This window comes from Silene latifolia, chromosome 1 (genome assembly GCF_048544455.1).
Source record: "Silene latifolia isolate original U9 population chromosome 1, ASM4854445v1, whole genome shotgun sequence".
NCBI classification, from domain to species: Eukaryota; Viridiplantae; Streptophyta; class Magnoliopsida; order Caryophyllales; family Caryophyllaceae; genus Silene; species Silene latifolia.
Window position 1 is genome coordinate 13,978,410 of NC_133526.1, and position 9,645 is coordinate 13,988,054.

Genomic DNA, 9,645 nt, shown 5'->3' on the forward strand with positions numbered 1-9,645 from the left:
TGATCTTGTAATGCAACACGTGTTTTAAGAAATTATCTATACAAAATGGTAAATATTAATTAAGCATAAACACTAAATATGGTATTACACAAAACATTCGAAAGATATCACAAAAAACAATTTCTTACACAATCTTGTTACAAAAGTCTTTTTTTTTTTGTCTCAAAATGTTGCTCAGGACCCCTGAAGTAATCCTTCATGTCCTGTTAATATCGTTACATTTCCTTGTTTTTTCCGTAGCTATTAATCCACAAGATATCCTTAATCATGTTGAAGAAAATATCAATAAATTGCATTATACACTACGCATTCGAACGCCTATGGCTCGTGAATTTCTAAAGGCACACAATGTTATTCGAGCAAAGTATGGCGTACCCCCTTTAATTTGGGATAAAAGGTTAGCTCGAATGGCTAGACGCCACGCTTCAAAACTCGCTGCAAATTGTGATATGGTGCATTCTATGGGACCATACGGTGAGAACCTATTTTGGGGTAGATTGGCTCATTGGACCCCGGCGCGTATGGTTCAAGATTGGGCAACTGAGTCCGAATATTTTGATTTTAAAAGGAGAATATGTAAAAAAGATTGGATAGAATGTGGACATTTTACCCAAGTTATTTGGGCAGGTACAAAACGAGTCGGGTGTTATCGTCAAAAATGTCAAGGTGAGGGTGGTTTCATAGGAATATGCAATTATGATCCACCCGGAAATGCAATTGATCAAACTCCATTTGATTGAAATAACCTCTCACAAATTAAGAAAGCAGACTCTAACGGTTGGTAGATTGTTATATGGTACAACATTGTCATTATTGTATGATTAAATAAGGATCATATCATGAGGAAGCGTTCTACGCTGTACAATGGTCTGATTTGAAATATTAAGAGAGATAATAAGTGTCTCATACTTGTTATAGTATGATATCACAACTTAATGCACACGCTTTTTTTGGTAATTTTGCAAACCTATTATGAAAAATAGATATGATGATGTTACCAAATTAATTGGTTCATCTGGAAATTAATTTCCTATTTCTTATTAATGTAATGCACTTGTGCAACCCCCATCAACTTTTAGTAAATGTTCTATAATTGTGAAAATTTACCAAAAAAAAATACATTGCATTTTTTATGTATAAGTAATTGATATATTGTATAATGCTCAATTATAGCTTGTTAGGTTATTGTTAACTAAATGGAAACTTATTTTACAAGCAATGAAATTTGATGATATAGAATTATCAAACGTCGTAATAATATATACACTAGTTTTCATACAAATTTATAGGTAGTACTATTTCAGAAACACGCACTCCACCTGATTGTAAACTTTAGACATGTCCAACTTAAGCGCCATGTGTCCAACCATCCCTACATTTTTGTTCATATGATGAAGAATTTCAAATGCCACGAGAACAATGTCAGTTATTAGTCTTCCAGGAGTAGTAGATGTCTCTTCTAATATCACCTTAGAACATCTTCAATCAGTTAGCTAGTACTTTCGACACAGATTTATATAAGATACCGTGTAAGCTTATCGGACGAAAATCATCCATTTATCCGAAGCTTTTTTTTCTTTGGAATCAAAATGATATGCGTTTTATTCAACCTCGCAGGAAACGAAGCTCCTTTCAAGATCCCATTACCGATTTACCGCCTTCACCACTAATTTACCTACAAAGGCTACAACGTGTCAATAAGTTATAAGTTTGGAAAAACAACTCATTCATGTCATCGATTCTCATGTCTATTTGGTCAAGCTTGACTCGAACTTTTGAGTTAAGACTTAAACTCGGTTTGATCGAACTGATTCCAAAAGCTTGTCGAACGGCCATACCTCTTATTTAGGGTCATTTGTGAACAACTACCTTTCATTTTATTTTTGGCTTTCAACTACCTTTCATTTCTTCATTTTGCGAAAGACTACCAAAAATCCACTTCCGGTGAAAAAAAGTCAACTTTCCGGTGTTGACTTACCATTTCATGTTGAATATAACTCTTTACTTCATAACCCTAATAATCGATGATAAATAAAGATTGATTAAACCCAACATTAATGACCTCAATTTGTCTATCTCTTACCCGAATCAAAGTCCTAATCACCGAAACAAAATCATCATTGATATTAATCTTAAGATGGTAAATAATTCTTCAACAATAATGATCTATTATGGCCTTGTTGGCAGAATTAACTCCTAGTGTTAACTATTCAAAATTAATCATGGATTCACTCTTAGGATCACTTGTGTGCTAGTATCTCATTAGTTTTCATATACCCACTATCTTACCATGAAGAGAGAAAAAAGGTACTTTAATATGACTTAGATGGACAGTAGGTTGATGAATCATGAGTAGTCTAAAAGGTTGTTGAAATGTAAGGGTGAAGGTGAAAGTGGTAGTAAAGGTGACGACGAAGATGGAGATGGAGATTGAGATGGTTGATGCGTTGATATTGCTTTCAACAAACTTTTGATAAGGTGTTGGGCATGGAGATGAGCTTTTTCGGTTTGTTGGGTGAACATAGGGAGAAATATGGGTTATATGTGTGAAAAAGGGAGAAACGAGCAAAGTTAACGCCGGAAAGTTGACTTTTTTTCGCCGGAAGTGGATTTTTGGTAGTCTTTCGCAAAGTGAAGAAATTAAATATAGTTAAAAGCCAAAAATAAAATGAAAGGTAATTGTTCAAAAATGACTCTAAATAAAAGATAGTTTCTGATAAAATCACCCTTTTTTTGTACATAAAAGTTGAGGTTCAATGGTAGGTAGGTCTTACCTAATTCAAGGATAGAGACATAAAAATTTAGATTTAAGTGTAGGTCTTACATAATTTAAGATCAGGGTAGACCACGGATGTCTAACAAGGATTTAAAATGATGTTTACAAAATGCCTATTAATAAGACAACGAACCAATATTTTAACTCGGAGATAATCAAACATAACCTCATGATGTGGCCTCTTTACCATCCTGGTCACGGCCATAATTCGTTAACCCCATGTTTGTTTGTTTAAGAAAACGGAACAAAGGTCGTAACAACTCCGTAGATACCGCCATTGCTTCTTCCACTCTGTTACTCAGCTAACGACTTTTTCTAGATTTACCAAAGCATCTTTCAAACCCTATTCATCCATTATCGGAGTTTAATTTTGATTATTATTCCCAAAAATTAATGTTATGTTCGATGAATTCTAGGTTTCCTGCTGCTTTCACCTTCTTGATTTCGATCCTTCTTTCTTCTTTCCCCGGTATGCTTCATTTTCCTACAATTTCTTAATTGATGTTAATTTCTGCGATGTTTTTGTTTTAGAAATTGCCAAATTAGGGTTATCACATTTTTATTCGATAGAACTTGATCTCGCGATATAATTTATTAATTTATTGTTTTGGACGATGCGCTTCTAATTTTGATCATACAGTGTCAAAACTTATTCAAACTTTGTGAACGGATCTAAGTTCAATTTTCTCACTGGTTAGGTCAGGTAGTATTGTTTGCAATAGGAAGTGTGGTCACTGGTCAATGTGGTAAGGTTGGATATTCTCGTCATTTGTTTACGTTTGCTTTTAGTTCGGTTTTTAGGTTAGAGATACAAGTGGGTTAAGGAAACCTTCACCGTGATTGATGTCTAAGGAAGATGTAAATTATTGGTTGTGACGGATCAAATTAGAATATGTAAACAATTGGAGGGGACTTGGGGAGTACTCTTGTGCTGGAATGATTGAAGTCCATTGGTGAAATGGAAATAAATTCGACGGGATACCGTGATAGATTTGGTTACATATCCAAGCTATATACTAGCTTTGTTTTTTGTGAATGATGTTTCACTATTGAGGGGGTGTTTTGACTTTCAATTTAACAAGATTTACTACTAAATTGAGGATAGTTATTGACCTTTAATGGTTAGATAAGCAACTTGGGAGCCATTATGACATGGCCATTCCCTGAATTTAACGTACAGCTTTAGGGGAAAGGATTGTCAGTTGTCATGGCATGGCCCGAGTATCAGCTCATTCTGAAGCTCATCCTTAAGGACTTGTTTGGATGGGTTGATTTGGAGGGGAAGGAAAAGGAAGGATTTAAAGTCCTTTTTCTGGTTAACAAATAAGATAGGAGGGAAATTGAGACAGAGAAAACCTTCTCCGAGGCAAATTGGAAAGATTTGGAGGGAAATTGTATTCATACACACCTAGTCCATTTATCCTCCCTATCTCCTCCCCCTCCCCTCCTTTTCCTTCCCAAAATTGTTATCTAAAAACAAAGCTTAACAGACCTGCTCAAGTCGTAACTCACTCGTAAGTGATTGCCAGCTCAGCAACTCAGAACAGAATTTGCAACTGAATTCTGTTATGGGTGTTTGCGGGTAACTCTAGCTGAGCCTATATTCACTTCTAGTTTATTGACTGATCTCATTCTTTGTTATATTCACTTCTAGAATTTCTTTCTTCATTTTCTCTCTCTCTCTGCAACAATTCACCATGTAATCGTATGGTTATACTTTATAATAGAAGCAATCCCGGTCTCCATTCTTGCTCATTGGATAATTTGGATTCCTGTTACTTTTATTAGTCTTCATCAAATCATTCCTTGAGTTTTTATCTTCCACTGCAATATTCACAGTCCTTGCAATTGTCACAATATGGTTTTGGGACTTTTGGCACACAGTAGATACCACCAGCCAGTTGCGCTATAAACACCATAAATTCCATTGGTGGACCAGCTCCACCCCCAAACATCCCTCTCTCCTTCCTCCCACACATAAGTGAGGAACAAGTCTCCCAAAGTCCCACCTAATCTCCCAAGATTAGTTGGTCTGCCCCATACTACAATTTTGACATGCAATTTTGAGCCTGTGAGAAGATTAGGTGGGACTTTGGGAGACTTAGCTTGAAGCAAAACATTTGGGAATGTTTTCTTTAGGTCTTTGTAAGAATTAACATGCTTTTCCACCCTTGGCAAAACAAAAGCTATTAAATTTACACAGAGTTCCGAACCTGTATTTCCTTTTCTTCTGATTGCAGCAATTCCTTACCACTGACTTACACATATGCCCTATTCATACACTTTAAGAAAGTATAGAATTTTGATAAGCTGAGCAAGGGTGACGACCCTGTCGCTTCCCTTGCTTGGCTCATCATGGTCTCCAAAATGCCTTCATGAAATCTGTCCATTCCTTGTAAATGTTCACGATTCATGTAAGGAGTTCATGACCAATGTTGCTATGAGTTCAGCTAATCAATAATTATCGTAATGGGTTCAGAACTTTCAGCTAATCAGCACTATGTCTCTAAGTTGCCTTTTGCTCTTAAAATGATTCATGATTCATATTTTTAGTATTGCTATGATCTTATTTTATAAGCCGGGCCTCAGGCGCGCTTAAGCCCAAGGCGCATTGAGGCACTAGCCAAAATGTGTCGGTATGCCTTTTAGACAAGACCTAGCCTAGCACTAAAACGCAATTTCAAGTTATTTTTTTGCCTTTCTCTGTGGCATGATATCCCCAAAATTTATTCACATGTTAGTTCTTTTTAAAATCCAAATAAAGGGAAATATCACACAAAAGTTTACGTTAAAATTACAAATTTGCTTGCAAAAATTGTGTGCCTCGTGTCTTCAAGGCGTGTGCCTTCATCTCTCGCCTTGCGCTTTGTCGCCTCGAGCCCTCCTCGCCTCAGTGTGCCTCGCACCTGTAAAGACTAAGGCTTTGATTTTCTGATCAATATGCATATATGCTGTGCTTATCTGCAGGAAATGTGCCAGCTGCAGTTGTAACGCTGCAGTCCATCCATCTATATACAACTCATGACTTGATAGGTAAACCAACAGTATATTTTCGGTGCAAGGGAGAGAACAAAACTGTATTGCCAGATGTAACGAAAGCCAAGGTTGACTTTACTTTTCAAGGGGAAGAATCATGGCAGGTTTTCTCTAACTTTGCTTGGTTACAAATCCAGATTGTTCATTCATTTTTGTTTATAGTTATCATGTTTGTTTGCAGTTAATGTATTATACAACCGGTTGTATATACAACTTATTCAGTATTGTGGAGCTTTGTTACAAAGTTGTCGAGCTCTATTAACAAACTTATCGAGTTATGATACAAAGTTGTTGAGCTTAACAGAATAATTATTAAGCTCAATAACTTCGTAAAATAGCTCAATAACTTGTAAAATAACTCAACAACTTTGTGTGAGAGCTCGATAACTTTGACGCGGTTGTACATAGCTATTATACAACTAGTTGTAGGATAGTATTTGTGGTTTGTTTGACTGTTCATATTATTTATGGAGTACAATAGTGTCTTCTGTTATTTCAATCGCTGTATTATGTTCAACCATTTGGAGCTTGTTTGCTTTTAGTTGTGCTTTTAGGTTAATGAATGAATATCTGAGTTATGTGGTACTCTACAGATGCTTCAAAACTTCGCCAGGATTTCCATGTCAAGCATTGTTTCATCAAATAGAGTCACCGTATTCTGCTCTTTGAGTATTCATGATGTTGACAATGGATGGTTTAAATGTTGTGGTAACGATAAGAAAATGGAACTATAATTTTCCTCTGCTTGTTTCAGTATCCTTTGTTCACGTTAAATAAACACATTGGAAACATACGAATGTATTTTTTTTTCATCACTTTATTTCATGGACAAGGGGGGAATACTACACTTCGATGTGCTCCATTTCAGACCATCTGTTAGTCTTACAGAATTAAGCATTCGCAAATATATGACGTCAGAGATAATGGAGAAGAAGTTTTTTTGAATAATGGAGTGTAAGATCACTAATTTGATTTTTTTTGTTTGGTTTAAACTTTAGTCATTTGCTTTTTAACTGACCATTGCCTTTGTGATCTTTATACGGTTTGTATTACCTTTTCGTCTTGATTTTTCATTATACTGATTTTTCTCATTGAAATCTCTTTGGAACTCTCTTTCAAAAATGCTTTCTCATTCGTTATTCTTTTCCTTTTCTTCTCATTACATTTTTTCTGCTTATCATGCTTCATTTTTAATTGTGTTTTCTCTTTTCTTCAGTCTCTGATTGTTTTTCTACCTCACGGTGAAGGTTCCATCTAAGTATTTGACCGATTCATGTTAGCCGACTCCTAGTCACTTTTCTACATAACACTTTGTTGTTGTATACTACTATACTCCTTTTGTAATTAGCCCCGGGAAAAAAAAAACAGTTCACCTGTAGACCGCACTTAGATAGTCTGCATCTAATGCGGTTACAGTTCTTGTATCTATTATTCTAGTTAATGAAAATACTGGAAAATCTTTCAGATGAAAAATGTAGGTATTTTTTAATTCAAAGGCTCGCAACCATGCCACTAGAACTTTCTGAACAAATGAATTATTCCTGTCTGCTACCTTATGAGTAACCTCGGACACCTTTGGGCTCTATTTTAGTGCATAAGGATATCATTGCTCCATTACGCGCAAGTCACAAACTTAATGTAGGATACATAGATTTCTAAAGGTAATGGTTAGTTGAATTTGAGTTGACTACTTGACTGTAAGGCTAGCCATCATACTTTTTGGTATTGTATGTTGTTCTAAATGTTTAGAAGGTTGCACTTCCCTTGTCTTAAGCATTTGCTTTTGAATATATTGGTATTGTATTGTAACTGTCCTTTTTTGTTGACAAATTATTATGTTAGAATTGTTAAGGTCATCTATGTGTAGATGACTTGGTGGCTGGTAGCGGTGGCGGTAGTACTAACCATTTCTTATTATGATGTTGTAGCCTTTGACAGAATTTTCTAGTAAGAAATGCAAGAGATGTGGACTTTATGAGGAGGATAAATTTCTCTGGAAGCATGCTGATGTCTTCGATGAATGGGAGCTTTGTCCTTCGAATTTCAATTCTTCTGATGCGTTATATAATCTCGTAAAAGCAAAACAGTTTAATGCCACTTTCTCTTGCCCAGAATGTGTGGATCTTGGTGCAGGTAAAACTCTCTTAAATCTGTACTAACGTAGTTGCATCATGCATACACAGGCCCTCTGAGACTCCGGGGAACCAGTACGTTCTCTGCTTATAAAGCTCAATGCAATCTGGGATGCCCTTGTGAATTGCCTTGTTCTTAGCTGACCGTGGCCTTCCATTTTGACTTTCACGAATTCATGTAAAGCGGGTTTTAGTATTATTTAAGTACTGCATTGTTATTATCGTGAAACCGCCTGAGTCAGGCTGTCAGCGGGGACCTTTTGTTCTAGTTTATGTCCATCCTTGTAAGAGTCTACCTTTCTTTTACTACTGAGTATGTTTTGAGGCAGCATCAGCCTCAATTATCGTATTATGACCAAGATCAGACTGCGGTGATTAATTCCAGATTAGGCTGTAATCGATTTTAATTTATTTGTCACGTGATTTTGTTTTCTGCTTTCTGTCCGTCTAGATGGTTTTCATATTTTCTACCATATCTTCCTTCCAATTTTCCTTTTCCAGATTTCTAATCTATTTTCTATGTATTGCTTCAGATCCTCATGTGGCCCCTCCAGCCAGCGAAAAAAAGGGATTAAGTGTTGGTGTGGTGATACTCATCAGCGCTAGTGTCACTGTTATTGTTATAGTTGGAGTCATTGGTGGATACAAGTTTTGGCGAAAGCGGAAAAGGCAGCAAGAACAGTTACGGTTTATGAAGCTCTTTGAAGAACAAGATGATTTGGATGATGAATTAGGACTTGGAGATGATCTATAGCATTTAACATTTGGTCGCTTTGAACTTTGTATAGATGACCTCAAAAAGGAACAATATTGTTCGATCTCTTAACCCTTTAGTGGTAATTTTATTTTTAGGCCACTAGGATAGTTTTGTGTGGTCTGATACCTGACGCAAAACTGTTCTTCGACTAGCGCTGGTGTAGTTTTAACCATGTTGACAATCCATGAAGTTAAAACTACCTGGTGGCTTTATTCTGAAGCAAAATTTGAAACTGCCCGAGTGTGGTTCCTGTTCTTACAACACAGTCTTTGTCATGAAGCATGACATGAACTTCAGAAGTCGGAAAACATGAAAAATTGCCCGAGTGTGGTTGAACAACTTCATTTTTTCAAAGTCGTCTTTGTAGATTCTAAAAACTCGTGTAAATTCGGAGGGAGGAGTAAAAAATAGTGAACTATTACGTTACTCTGGCATGCTCTTCGTGCAGGAGTACAAAGGAGTATAAGATATTACCCAAAAAAAAAAAAACACAAAGGAGTATACAATTCATGTAAATTTTGTGCATGGTTTGGTAAATATTTTTCAATTTAATCCCCACTAGACTAAAAGAATAAGAAATTCTCAATGTTTTCCTACCCAATTGATTGACATAGTGGTGGGCATGCTAAAATTATAATAATTTCTATTGATTGACTAACAAAAGAAAGTGGGATCCATGTTATTTTATACAAGTTTATTCAACTCAATTGATACAATCTTCTACACTACTGGTATATTCTTAACTGAGTACAAAATAAAGTGGGCCCGATTGATTGACTAATAAAAGAAAGTTAATACGGAGTATATGTTTCCGTTGAGATGTGTCGTATTATTTCTGTATATGTTTCCGTTATAAAGTTAATATATGCGATTTACTTAGATTTCGTCCGTTTAGATGTGTCGTATTATTTTTATATATGTTTCCGTTATAAAGTTAACTAGTA

At 35.8% G+C, this 9,645-nt stretch overlaps 1 protein-coding gene across 1 annotated transcript; it reads left to right on the forward strand.

Annotated features, from left to right (window-relative positions):
* The first annotated feature begins 2,915 nt into the window (after positions 1 to 2,915).
* On the forward strand, positions 2,916 to 8,916 carry LOC141599460 (uncharacterized). Its single transcript, XM_074419469.1, has 5 exons — positions 2,916 to 3,069; positions 3,193 to 3,245; positions 5,744 to 5,916; positions 7,741 to 7,945; positions 8,478 to 8,916. Exons 1-5 carry the CDS (start codon positions 2,996 to 2,998, stop codon positions 8,696 to 8,698), a joined length of 726 nt encoding a protein of 241 aa, XP_074275570.1. The 5' UTR covers positions 2,916 to 2,995; the 3' UTR covers positions 8,699 to 8,916.
* Positions 8,917 to 9,645: the final 729 nt, after the last annotated feature.